Genomic DNA, 14,522 nt, shown 5'->3' with positions numbered 1-14,522 from the left:
ACGTCGAGTGTGGATAGGAAGAGGTGCCCTTGTGGGGCATCTCCTTTCACATGGACCTGGGGATATTAGAGGGTGCAGTGGGAGGAGGGGTGAATCAAAGCTGCTAACTTGCAAAACCATGGCAGGCCTAGCCTTAAATGGAATGTCAAAGTGGGAGCTCAGAAACTTGACATACCCAGCCTGATCCCCCAGAGCTTTCCAATTTGATTATTTCCTGAGAAACCAGGAAGTGCCCATGCTGGGCATGACCATCAGGCTGTAAAGCCATAGTGCCCACGCACGTGATTTCTGGTGGGAAGGGACATGTCTGTATACGTGGTTCCACAGCGGACCTCATTCCACCATATCAAGAAACCCCTTTTTTCTTTTTCTTTTTTTTAAGAAACCCATTTTTTTTCTTATCATAAACTAAGAGGAGACCGATAGAATATATTGCATTTCATTGAATCTAAAACACCATCTGTTATAAGACACTGAATGATTGTATGTACCAATAGAAAGAAAACTTCTGATTAAACATTAACATGCTATTACTTGGAAAACATATCTTGCTTTCAGAAATGCTAAAATGTGCAAAACTGTGCGTCTTAGCATCTACTGAAATATGGAGATGCTTCTACTTAGTGCTGACCTTACGGCAATACTTAGACAAAAAATATTAGAGAATTCTTCTAGCTCTTTCCTCAGTGATTTGGAGATAGGGAATTCAGTTTTCTTGCTCTCCAGCCCCTGCCCTGCATAAAAGAAGATTTAAACCTCATTTACCCCAGTGCCATGGGGTAACTATGTACAAAATTGTAACTAAAATTTTCATAAAACTTAGGACAGTTCATGATGTTTTAAAAATCTTTGGGTAGGGGCGCCTGGGTGGCTCAGTCAGTTAAGCATCCGACTCTTTTTTTTTTTTTTTTTAATTATTTATTTTGAGAGAGAGTGAGCAGGGGAGGGGCAGAGAGAGAGGAAGAGGGAGAATCCCAAGCAGGATCTGTGCTGTGAGTGCAGAGTCTGACCCAGGACTCAATCCTACAAACCATAAGAGCATCACCTGAGCTAAAAATCAAGAGTTGGATGCTCAACCGACTAAGCCACCCAGGCACCACAAGCATCTGACTCTTGGTTTTTATAGCTCAGTTCATGATCAAAGGGTTGTGAGATTGAGCCTGGTGGCAAACTCCACACTGGGCATGGAGCCTGCTTAAGATTCTCTCTCTCCTCTCCTCCCTAAAAAAAAAAAAAAAAAAAAAAAAAAAAAAAAAATCTTTGGGTAATGTCTTCTAGCCCAGCTATAGCAGAGTAGTGCTCAGGGCACTCTAAGTTATAATAATTGTTGCCATTTATTAAGTACCAGTTGCTGTGCTAAGAACTACGGATTAGGTATGCACAAAAGCCCAGTGGAGTCTAAGCTTTGTGATGGTGGTAAAGGTAGCGTTTCTAGAACCCAGCAATACCTGGCATATCGTAGGTGCTCAGTGAATGTGTGTTGTCAAATTCTATTTTGGGGCACAGAATATGTACATCAAAAAGTAAACACCCTAGGGTTTTAATACAGTGTTCTGTTCTAAATTGAGATAGTTCCACTCCATTCCTAGTTTTCTGGTACTTATTACTGTATATGGATGTCAGATTTTTACAGATGTATTTTTTTCTCTATCAATTGACTTGGTCATATGATTTGATTTTCAAAAGTTGAATTGGCATCACACACCTAGAATAAATGTGACTTGGCAGTGTTTTTTTAAAAAAAGATAAAATAGTACCTATTATTTTGTATTGCTGCTTAAGGAGGGAAGTTGAGAGAAAAGTCTAATCCAGGGACTAGAGAGGCCTTTGTATGGCTGGGCTTAAAGGACAGTAGGTGAGCAGAAAGGCAGGGAGACCAGCTGAGCTTGTCATGTTCAAGGATTAAGAAGGAAACAAATACTGGAAGTACACTGTTCTAGGTTCCATAATAATCGCAGCATATGCCTAGTCCTCAGGGCTCACTAAAGGAAGTGGCCAACTGTCTACATGTGTCCAAAGACACATACAAGTGGCACTTCTTGTGGGACTAGTTAGAAGTTGATGTGGTTGGGGTGCCTGGGTGGCTCAGTCGTCTAAGCGTCCGACTTCAGCTCAGGTCACGATCTCGCAGTTCGTGGGTTCCAGCCCTGCGTCGGGCTCTGAGCTGACAGCTCAGAGCCTGGAGACTGTTTTAGATTCTGTGTCTCCCTCTCTCTCTGACCCTCCCCCGTTCATGCTCTATCTCTCTCTCTCTCAAAAATAAATAAACGTTAAAAAAAAAAAAAAAAAAAAGTTGATGTGGTTACTCCAAACTGAGAGGAGTAAGTTAAGTAACAGAGTAGGAAGTCATGTAAGATTTTAGATCTTGGAAGTGACCAACAAGGCCCCTTTGTTACATATACATGGAAACAATGGCCCAGAGAGGTCATGTAACATGTCTAAGATCACACAGGTAGGAGGAGAGGCAGGGCTCGATACCAGGGCGTTTGTAGTTTGAGGGCTATATTCACTACACCTGCTGCCCTCTCAAGATCTAGAAGTAGCATCACTGACAGGCCCAAAATGGAAGCCAGGGGAGATCTAGGAGATGCCCAGAGCTTGTTTAAACCAACATGGCACTTATGATTGGGGTCCTAGGGAAAACATGATTTATATTTTCCTTGTATTGAGGTTTTATATTTTTCCATGTGTCAACTAGAAAATAAGATACTAGTATATAATGACAGATATCCAAAGTTTAATGAGATTTTACCATCAAAATATTGGATCATACTTGGAAATAATCTTTATTTTGAGATATTGGGTTCATTGAAATAAATATAACCAAAACCCTTAATGCTTAAGTTGATTCAATTTTTTACTATTCTTTTGTTTCATGAACTTATGTTTTGCCTGTTCAACTAGATTAAGTCAAATGGAAATAACTTTAAAGACATCTAGTTTAGCCCTATTCTGTTTGTTGTTCTTGAACACGGGACAGATGAAATGACTTTCCTGATGAGACTAAAGGAAGCTTTTGAGGGCATTTCAGCTTTCTCTACGTTTGCCCCATCGCCTAGCACTCTGGTAGCTCTCTATTAAATATTCATAGAGGGGCCCCTGGGTGGCTCAGTCAGTTAAGCGTAGACTCTTGGTTTTGGCTCAGGTCATGATCTCATGGTTCATAAGTCCGAGCCTCACATGGGGTTCTGTGCTGACCGCATGGAGCCTGCTTGGGATTCTGTCCCTCTCTCTCTCTGTCCCTCCCCACTTGTGTGCACTCGGTCTCTCTCAAAATAAATAAATAAACTTAAATAAATATCCATAAGTTTTATAGTTATAACTTGAACAAGATTGTAATTCGGGTGAATTGATGTGGGGGAGTTACACAGTTATAAAAGATACATAAAATACTGTGAGGGCAAACGGAAGGACTAAAAGTAAACCATCTCACAGAAGTTGAAGAAAGTCTAGTTTTATATAGTATGTTAGAAAAATAGCCAGAGGGGCACGGACATGAGCAAATTTTGAAACATCACTATAGTGTCATTATTAAAATTGGAAATATAATGCCAGAAATGGCCCTGTGCTTACAGAGAAGACATAATCCAGAACAGGCCTTGACCCTTCACGGAAAGCACTGGTCTGGGGTGCTGGTTTTGAATATGTAGCTTTATCAGCCCTGTGATCACAGGCAAGCTATTTCACTGGTTTGTGCCCCTGTTTCCTCATTTGTAAAACGTGAGCAATAATAACTTCCTTCAAGAGACTTGGTAAATACAATATCAGATGTGTGTGTGCTTAGAAAATAAAGCTTTGTGTATAGAGTTTTGTTGGTTGACTATAGTCAAAGCTTGCTTATTAAACAGTGATAAATTATTTTTAGTGAATTATTTTATGAAAACTATCTTTGCCTTCTTGATAATTTCATTTCTGCTGCCTAAGGATTAAATAATAATAATAATAATGTCACACCAACAGCACACCCCTCTAAGATTTATGTGTATTTGGTAAGTGTCCAAAAATGGTGTTTGAGCTGGTCCTAGAATTAAACTTCCTATCCTGGCAGTGTAAGAAATTGCAGACTCCTGTACTTTGGGCACTTGACTCCTTTGCCCTCCTGAAGGCCACAGGGCCTGGAAAAGGAAAGGAGAAATGAGAAGTTTTGAGCTGAGCTTCCCCTGAGGTGGAAACTTTCCCAGCAGGGATTGTGCTGGAAGCTGCTTGCCAAAGTAGGCGGGTGGTTAATGAGTACAAGCCACAGGGAACATTTTTTTTCAGTTGCTGCTGAGATTTAGGACCTAAATGTGATGATTCCTCTCTGAAGTTGGGCGGCTGTGAGCCCTGAGGAAAAGCCAGTGACCACAGCCCCTGACGTTTTACTTTGAGCAAACCTTCTCCCAGTAGAGTTTTGTAGGTGCTGGAGGTGAAGACTTGGTGGGGGGCTGGGTGGCCTGGCCTGAGTCGTGTGGAGATCAGGAAAACCAGGATTTCTGATTCCTCCGGTTGGGCCTGGGGGGAAGAAGAGCAAATTTACAAAAGGTAGTGTGGTTTTGCTTTTCTTAGGAGACTGGCAAATTGTTGCTTCAGCAGTGTCTCCTTGCCCACGTTCTTCAGGTCAGGAAAGAAACCTCAGGTTATTAAAAAGCGAGGAAAGAATTTGAAATGGATTAACAGAGTAATTGAGAGCTGCTGGTATTAGAATATTCTCATCTTCTAGCAGATGTTCCCCCCCACTTTATTATTCTTTGTTATATCAACATTACACGTTCACTGTAGAAATACTAGGAAATACAGTCAAAGAAAGGGAAAGATACCTGAATTTCCATCACTATCAAGACTTCCGCATTTTCAAATATACACACTGAAAGTATTTTCCCTTTTTAACAGAATTACAGTTCTTTCATTAACTATTTTGTAACATGCTTTTTCATAGACAATATTCCATGTTAATAAATATAAATGTGTACTCAGGGGTACCTTAGTGGCTCAGTCGGTCAAGCGCCCAATTCTTGGTTGCGGCTCAGCTCATGATCTCATAATCTCACAGTTCGTGACTTCAAGCCCCACATCTGGCCCTGCACTGACAGCATGGAGCTACTTGGGATTCTCTCTCTCTCTCTCTCTCTCTCTCTCTCTCTCTCTCTCTCTCTCTTTCTCTGTCCCTCCCCCACTCATACGCTCTCTCTCAAAATAAATAAAAAAGAACTTAAAAAAAATAAATGTGTACTGAATGTCTACAATAGTAGTCTGTCATACAGATATATGACATACTTTATTTAACCAGGCCGCTTTTTGGAGAAAGTTTGGCAGTTTCTGGTTAGACTGTTTGTAAATTTTTTTTACACATTGAAGAACTTCCCTATATGTACATCTTGTGCATTTGTCCAATGATTTACATGTAATAAATCCCTAAAAGTAGACTCCTGGGTTAAAAGGTTTGACTTTTTTTTTTAAGAAGAGAAAGCATTAAAAGTTTCTACCTGCTGCCCTATCCCTTTGGGTACTGTGTCTTTCAGGGTTAACAAGAAAGAGCTGAGGTTTTGTGAAGGGGGCTCTCCCCTTCCCTGAGAAAGATGATTGATATGTAAGTCAGAAAGCTGTCAAAAGACAGGATAAGTCTTTTCCTTTGTTTCACATGTGTTCAGCCATAAACTATCCAGAATACCATGGAATATTTACTGTGTATTACAGTACTAGATTTGATTCTGTCTGAAGGATTATTTACATGATACTAAATGGGGTTTTATAGATATAATCACAGGAACATATGCAGATATGCTTCAATACGTAATTGTTCACTTAATGGTGGGTGAACTGTGGCTCTACAGGGGTTAAGTTGTGCTTTGGAGCCACTCTGTTTTGTTGGCAGCTACTGGGTGGCCCCCAGAACCCACAGGTAGAATTTAGGTCACAACTCCCATGATTGGCCTGGAGGCAGAGTAGCTATTGGTCAGGGGCCCAGACAGGAGCCAGTCTTGAGCTTACTGGGCCAGTTACTGAGTTTGTCTTCATTCCTGCTCAGTATAATGGGCACAGTGTGGTTGTGGTGTTATGAGGATTAAATAAGCCAGTATTTATAAAGTGCTTAGACCAGCACTTTACACACACAGAAAGTGCCATAGAAGTATTTGTTGGAACATAAAGCTGAAAGGAGCCGCGCTAGATGGTGGAGGGAAGCCACAATGTGGGCTCCCAACCAGATGGGCCTCACACGTGAACCGTGAGGTTTTAGACACGGTGGGAAGGGCTCTTTATCAAAGCTGTCATCTCGGGGATTGCTCAAAATTTCACCAATACAGACGTTTCTTAGTATGACAGTTTATTTTAAATTACTGGCAATACATTAATAGATTCTTGTGAGATTAAAAAGTGCTGATTCAGGGGCACTTGGGTGGCTTAGTCGGTTGAGTATCCAACTTCAGCTCAGGTCATGACCTCAGGGCTTGTGAGTTGAAGCACCGAGTTCGAGCCCCATGTCCCCATGTCCTGGAGCTCTGTGCTGACAGCTCAGAGCCTGGAGCCTGCTTCGGAGTCTCTGTCTTTCTCTTTCTCTCTGCCTCTCCCCGTTCATGATCTGTCTCTCTCTCAAAAGCAAATAAATGTTAAAAAAAATTTCTTTTATTTGCAACTACATGGATGGAACTGGAGGGTATTATGCTAAATGAAATTAGAGAAAGACAAATATCATATGACTTCACTCATATGAGGACTTTAAGGGATAAAACAGAAGAACATAAGGGAAGGGAAACAAAATTAATATAAAAACAGGGAGGGGGACAAAACAGAAGAGACTCTTAAATGCGGAGAACAAACAGAGGGTTACCGGAGGGGTTGTGGGAGGGGGGATGGGCTAAATGGGTAAGGGGCATTAAGGAATCTACTCCTGAAATCATTGTTGCACTATATGCTAACTAATTTGGGTGTAAATTTTAAAAAATAAAAAATAAAAAAAATAATAAATTAAAATTGTTTTAAGTGCTGATTCAGCTGAGGCCCCCATTGAGCCTTCTACCCTCAATCCAATTCCCTCCTTGAGGTGTGAGGGCGGTGTGTCCCCCTTCAATCCCTTTTCCTTTGGACTTCTGTATTATGTCCATTTATGGAAATGTGTAGTGATTTTTTGCAGGATTTCTTTTTTCTCTCTTTTCCCTTTTCTCTATTTTGTCTTGCAAAAAATAACCTTTTGTTCTGCAACTTTCTTTTCTTCCCAGTTACTTTCCAAGTATCAGTGTTTGTGAGCTGTGAGCAGGGCTCCGGGTCCCTGTGAACTACTCTGTGCGGTTCTTGCTGTGCTGGGAGCAGCCCAGCTGAGATCTGCATTCTGTTAGCAGTAGGGTAAGGTCCCCAAAGAAGGAGGTCCAGGTCCCTGGGCAAAGCCCCACGCTGGTGGGCTGGCCTGGGGGGCAGGGGGATGCTGCAGTAAGCCAGGTCCTAGGGCAGACAAAATTGACAAAGTTCACCCACTTCACAGCGTGGCCTCTTAAGGGAGAGGTGGATGGGTCTTCAGAATTCTTCCCTAAAAAGAGCATCCCCCAAACAAAGCTTAGTGGGGGCAGGCAAAGTGAGAGGTAATATTCTTGGGTTAAAAACCCCTGAAGTGAAATTGAGATGGTGTCAGGAGCAGGAAAGGAATGCGAGAGAGGAAGGGGTCTGAGCAAAGCTGGGCCGCTTTCTGCAGCTCGGTCCCTCTGGAGGATTCCAGCTCCATCCTTTAGAACCTCCCGGCGCGATAGCCTAGGGGGCTCAGGCGATTCATATGTAAATGTGGGAAAGCCTGGGGGAAATGCCTACCCTATTCAAAGGATTTGGGGGTTGCGGAGCATTCCAGAGCCCTGGGAAGACCATACTCGGCTGGTTACCCTGGGACACACACGTCCTCACCGCAGCCTTTTGGGGCCGCAGGTGCCTCCTGGGATGCCGGGCCCGGGGCAACAGGTGGGGCAGCTGGGGCAGCCTGGGACCTTGGGGCAGTTCTGAGATTTTCGCCACCAAACCTGGAGCCAGCTTTCAGAGGAAGGAAGAAGTGAGTGGCTTTTCTCTGCTACTCTGCTTTGGTTTGTGGAGTTGCGGGTTCACTGGGTCCCTTCCTCACAACACCGTGGAAGGAGCCTGATGACGCGCACTAACCTGAGGGCTGGGGAGATCTTGAGAGGAGGTGGGATCAAGGTTTTGTGGGGCGGGGGGTGGGGGGGCGGCGGGGGGACTGGGTAGGGGAACAAAAGGAAAATACAACCCAGTGCAAATTGTTTTATCCCGGAAAGTAAATCTGTGCAGTCAGCCTAGGCTCCAGCTCCTAAACACCTACAGGGCCATCCTGGGGGCGGGGGGGGGGGGGGGGGGGGGGGGGGGGGAGGGGGAGGGATCTGGTCCGCACCCTGCAGTGTAGGCTACTACTGGGCTTCCTCAGCTTTTATTGTTCTTATGGAAAAGCAAAATGTTGTAGTATCTGGACAGAGCATTTCTACGTGGTGCCTTTTACCTTAATCTGGTGCGGACAGCATTTTCTGACCCAAGTTGGGAAAAAAACTAACTTGTGTCAAGTTATTACCTTGTTTATTCCCTCAGCAGCTTGGCAAAGTGAACATTATTACCTTCATTTTACGGATGAGGACATTGAGGCCCAGAGGCAAGAGTGGACTCGCCGGGGTCACCCAGCGAGAGTAGGGAAGTGCAGGGTTCACAGCCCATCTCCGCTGCAGCTTGGAGCGGCGAGGCCACCTTCTCTCACTTGGTTGTCCCAGATACTAAAATTTTAGATCAGACTTTTTCCTTAGGACGTATTTGGAATAATAAAAGAGTTTTACATTTGGAGTCCTTTCAAGTCAGATATTTCTAGTTTGACTTAATCTTGAGAAGTCATATGTGTGTAGAGTTTGAGGGGTCATGAAGGGTCATCTACATCTTCAGAAGCATGTAGAATAATTTTGTCAGAATTGCGGATACATTCCACAGGGGTTTTAAATCATGCTAAAGTGTTCCTGTTTTATTATTATTATTATTATTATTTAAAGGTGGGCCAAGAGTTTATAAATGCACCTGCAAAAAAAAAAAAAAAAGCATGCTGGTAGGTTAAAAGAATTGTTACCATTTCTTTTTTTCTCTTTTTATAAAAATCTGAGTTTCTTAGTGTAGGTTGCTGGCGTTTGATTGATGAGTACTTGGTGGTATTCTAAGCTTTCAACTATAATAATTAAGAGAACTTTGATTCCCGAGATAGAATCGTTTCCAGAGAATTTTCCAGATTTGAAGCAAATAAACAAACCCCTGACCTTTTCTAGTTGAGATTCCAGGCTAGGGAGGCAAAATGGTACAGGATTAAGTGCATAGGATTTGGATTGAGATGTATTTAGATTCAAATTCCACAGCTGCCATTTACTCTCTACATAACTTGGGACAAGTGGGGCAACTTCTCAAAACCCAGATTTTCTATTAAATCGAGGAATCATACAACTTCAGAGTTTTGGCATGAATATTAAATGAGTTCAGGGACATAAATACATAAAGCTCATTGCATGCGATAGGGATTCAATAAATGTTCTTCCTTTCAGAACTTTTTAGCCCTACATTAAAAATGAGTTTCTTCTAAAAATAACGTATCATTATGTTGTACGCCTGAAACTAGTATAAATGTTGTATGTCAATAATACTAAAATAAGAAAGATAATAAATTATTTTATTTTGTTTTTAAAATTTATTTATTTATTTTGAGCGAGAGAGAGAAAGCTAGTGGGGTAGGAGCAGAGAGAGAGAGAGAGAGAGAGAGAGAGAGAGAGAGAATCCCAAGAGATTCTGCACTGCCAACACAGAGCCTGATGAGGGGCTCGAACCCACGAACTGCGAGATAACGACCTGAGCTGAATTGGATGCTTAAACGACTGAGCCAGCCAGGTGCCCCAAAGATAACAAATTTCAAAAACGAGTTTCTCTTCTCAACTTGCCACTTATGACTCTTTATTTTTTTTTTTATCGTTTATTTATTTTTGAGACAGAGAGCATGAACAGGAGAGGGGTTAGAGAGAGAGGGAGACACAGAATTGGAAGCAGGCTCCAAGCCATCACCCCAGAGCCCGATGCGGGGCTCGAACTCACAGACCACGAGATCGTGACCTGAGCTGAAGTCGGACGTGACCTGAGCTGAAGTCGGACGTTTAACCGACTGAGCCACCCAGGCGCCCCTATTTATTTTTTTTGAAAGAGACAGAGCATGTGGAGGGGAGGGGCAAAGAGAGAGGGAAACACGGAATTCAAAACAGGCTCCAGGCTCTGAGCTGTCAGCACAGAACCCAACGCAGGGCTCAAACTCATGAGCCACAAAATCATGACCTGAGCTCAATTGCAAGATCATGACTAGAGCCGAAGTTGGATGCTTAACCAACTCAGCCATCCAGGCGCCCCTCCTCAGTTATCTTTGATTGAGAACTGTCTCTCAGGCCTCCTTTTTCTTTCTTTTTCTTTTCTTTTCTTTTTTTTTGGGGGGGGGTAAACTGTACCCCCAATGTGGGGCTCGAACTCATGACCTCAAGATCAAGAGTTGCATGCTCCACCAACTGAGCCAGCCAGGTGTCCCTCTTTGTCTTTCAAACATGACATTTTGAAAAATGCAAATCCTCGGTTTGGGTTTGTCTGATCTTTCCTCAAGATTTGTTTCAGATTTTTAAAATGTTTTTTATTTATTTTGAGAGAGAGCAGCACACAGGGAGGGGCAGAAAGAGGAGAGAATCCCAGGCAGGCTCCCCACTGTCTGCGCAGAGCCCATCGCAGGGCTTGATCTCAGGGACTGTGAGATTATGACCTGAGCCAAAATCAAGACTCTGGACACTTAACCTACTGAGCCGCCCAGACACCCCTCAGATTATGCATTTTTGACTACCACGTAAGAGATACTGTGTTGTTTCTAGATATGACAAATGAAGAAACATGATGTCTCTTTGTCCCTTATTGGTGATGTGAATTTTGATTACTCAGCTATTATACTCTCCCTTTCTCCACCATATAGAGTCACTATTTTTCATTTTTGTAATTAATAAGTGATTTGTCATAACTAACTAAAAACTTTGCAAATATCCTGATCATCATCAGACTCACCACCAACACCAGAAGTCTCCGTTGATGATTTGTGCCTGGACCAAATTTTATTCTGATATTGCAAAATGATGATTTTCTAGTTCCCATAATTTCTTCTGTATTTATTAGTTGACATTATACCATAAGAAAAAACATGGTCTTCTGCCCCATTTATTTATGTACTTATATGTTATCAATATGAACTCTTGGATGCTTATTTTAGTATTAATGGACAGTCCATTGCTGTGCTTATTTGATACTCAGATTGTACCAGATTTGGCCAATAGGAGCCACTTCAAGCTGGCTCCTTGCCTTTTTGAAATGCCTCCATCATTTTATTGAGCACTTTCTTACTTTCTGCCATTAGATGTTTCAGGTTCATCTGTACTTCTTTTGCCTCAGTCTTGCAATTATCCGTTTCTCCAAAGAATTCTGTTTTTTTGGGAGGGGGGTTGTTGTTTTTTTTAGTGGAGAATTGTTTTTGGAAACAGAGTACAATTAGAAACTGGGTGCATTCTTTTTTAAACATTGGAATTCCTAAATTCTTAGAGAAGGGGCAGTGGGGAAGATTTTTGGAGATTAAAATCTGATGTGAAAGCCTAGTTTTCCGTAAGTGGTATAAGCACTAAGGTGTTTTGCGTCTCATATCTGGTAAATATATTCTTGTGATCACACTCAGACTAGTATATTTACTTACCAAATTTGTAGGTTTTTTAAAGTGGATCTTAAGAAATTTGAAATAAACTGAGCAGAGGTTGCTTCGTTGGTGGAATTGTTTTCAGTTGTTTATTTTCGTATTTAATGTTTATTTTAAATGAACAAATGCCATCCCATCTGTATAAATAACTCTCATCATCTGTATCTAATGAATAGGTTATTGTAAAAGCTAATGACAGGGTACATAGTTGTTTTAATTTTTAGATCATGAAGTATGGTTCTATACGGGTTCTTTTGGTTCATGATACCATTAAAAAGAACTTCATCTTTCTAGTACCTTTGTATTTTCTAGGGCATTTGATGTAACAGGGTACTCCAGTCTTCATTAATGTGTTGATATGGAGAATCTAAATAATTTTTGTATATTTCATTGTATATGTTAATCCTCTATCACAGTGACTGGAGCATGGTAGGCCCTACAGTCTCTCGGTAATTCCTATCTAACTCTTGTCTTCTCCTTAGTTGGCGTTGTTATGTTCCCCATAATATTCTTTTTAATTTGCTGTATCAATGTTTTTAACTTCCAGATTGGTATTTCTGCTGCTGACCTCATGCATTGGGTTTTATACCTAATTAAGTGAAAGCAATTCTTTATGAGAACTGCACCTCTCTCAACCTCTTTCCCAAGAGGTTTAGGTTGGCCCTAAAATGGGCCAGCTACTCCTTTCTAGGACAAATTCTAGAAATGTTATCACCCAGATGAGAGAAGTTCTCAGCCCTTCATCTGTTCATGATTAGAACGGACGTGTGACTGGAACTCCTGATGGTTGACAGGTGTGAGACTTTGGTTCTCAAGGAATGTTTTCTGTTCAGCCTAAACTGTTGAAGAGTCTTGCTTTCAACACCCAGAGCTGCTGACCGGTTCTGTCTTTCGTTCTAGAAATGACGCTCCTCTCCTCCCAGTCCTCATCACCGGTGGCCCCTCCTGGGTCTGTGTACACCGAAAACCCAGAGCAGAGGATGCTGGAGAAGAGAGCCAAGGTGATAGAAGAACTTCTGCAGACGGAAAGAGACTACATTCGGGATCTGGAAATGTGCATTGAGCACATCATGGTGCCTCTGCAGCAGGCACAGGTGGGAACTGTGGGAGCAAGTTTGCTTTACCTTGAATGTGATTCTCCAAGCCTAGAGCATTAGGATATGGGCGCTTTCCCCACAAGAGTTACTGGGTTTCAAATAAAGTCTGTGGCTGCTGCTGCCGCCCTTACTTCAAGGGTCCCAACATACCTGTGTTGTCGACCTACCCTTTCAGCACCTGTCCCTTCTCAAGTCCACCGTTAACTTACCAGACTTAACTGCAGTAGCTCCCAGGACGTTTCCTGCTGAAAACATTTCCAGGAAGTCTGGGTTGTCACTTTATTGGGAAGGTTGTATAATAATATAATACAGTCTGGGGATGAGGGGTTACAGCCTCCAGCACCTGACTGTACAGGGTGTGTTCAGGAAACCCTGACTGTGGTGTATGTGCCAGGTACTTGTCTAGATGCTGGAGATAGGAAAAACCAGTTAACAGCACCCTGGGGATTTACTGTCCTTCCTGTTACTTACTTGGCCATCAGGGCTTTGCTTGAGTTTGTACTTCTGGAGCATTCACTCCTAAGAACTAGTATAGGAAGTGGGCACTGCCATCAGATTTTGGGTACTGGATGGAAATTTGTATCCCAATGTAATTATGGACCAAATTGGTAGTAGTCATTTTACTAAGGTAGTGGAGGAGGGGAGTAAAGCAGAGAGTAATTGGCTTAAGGACAAGTGACACTAAAGAAAATGTTGGCGCATTCCTATTCTGGGAACTTTGTGACATTGAGTGAAGATGACCTTGAACAATTTTGTACCATCCTTGAAGAGATGTTCCTAATATGAATGATATGTCATTAATTTCATTTCCATGCGTTTTTATGTTTTGTTTCCCTTTCTCAGATACCAAACATTGATTTTGAAGGACTTTTTGGAAATATGCAGATGGTGATAAAGGTCTCAAAGCAGTTATTGGCTGACCTGGAAATCAGCGATGCTGTAGGTATGAGCTCCTGCCATTGCTTCAGAAGCAGCTTCCCCCCCCCCTTTTTTTTTTTTAACTTCATGGATAGAAAGTAGGGGGTGAAGTAGTTTCGCTGGTACTAAATGGGAAAATGAAGCTTTGCTAGGAAAATGAAGTTTCAGTTACTTAGTTCAGAGGTTATTTGGCCCCCTGCTTTGATGTGACACAGGATGTTAGCAATAGAAGATATTTTAGATGTCACCTGGTCTCATGTTTTCTAGACTGACGGTTGTAGACCATTAGTGGGTCATGAGATCAATACAGTAAGTTGCACCCAGCGTACTTTTTTCAATAAAATAAAATAGAAAATATCAGAGTGTACTATAAATAATAAGCATAGCTACAGGTTTTTGAAACTTACTTCTTATTTCAATTCTACATATAAGTACATGAGTCATGATTTAAAATGTTTTTATTCATGTGGGTCATTGTCAAAAAAATGTTTGAAAAACAGCGATCTACTTTTTTTTTTTTTTTTCAACGTTTATTTATTTTTGGGACAGAGAGAGACAGAGCATGAACGGGGGAGGGGCAGAGAGAGAGGGAGACACAGAATCAGAAACAGGCTCCAGGCTCTGAGCCATCAGCCCAGAGCCTGACGCGGGGCTTGAACTCCCGGACCACGAGATCGTGACCTGGCTGAAGTCGGACGCTTAACCGACTGCGCCACCCAGGCGCCCCAGCGATCTACTTTTAATAAACGAGGGAACTGTATTAT

General features: G+C 42.1%; 1 protein-coding gene across 5 annotated transcripts in view; it reads left to right on the top strand.

Moving 5' to 3' along the window:
• Positions 1–14,522, top strand: part of LOC101086180 (dynamin binding protein) — a 114,335-nt gene that overhangs the window by 76,845 nt on the left and 22,968 nt on the right. For 4 of the 5 annotated variants that reach the window (XM_045040543.1, XM_023240827.2, XM_045040542.1 and 1 more), the window contains 2 exons: positions 12,644–12,837; positions 13,684–13,783. In XM_045040543.1, coding sequence (XP_044896478.1) covers positions 12,644–12,837; positions 13,684–13,783 — 294 coding nt within the window. Of the gene's footprint in view, positions 1–7,880; positions 8,006–12,643; positions 12,838–13,683; positions 13,784–14,522 lie in introns of those variants that run through there. The other variant, XM_045040544.1, reaches the window with a different exon arrangement.

Source organism: Felis catus, chromosome D2 (assembly GCF_018350175.1).
Source record: "Felis catus isolate Fca126 chromosome D2, F.catus_Fca126_mat1.0, whole genome shotgun sequence".
NCBI classification, from domain to species: Eukaryota; Metazoa; Chordata; class Mammalia; order Carnivora; family Felidae; genus Felis; species Felis catus.
This window is presented reverse-complemented; position numbering and strand designations above follow the sequence as displayed.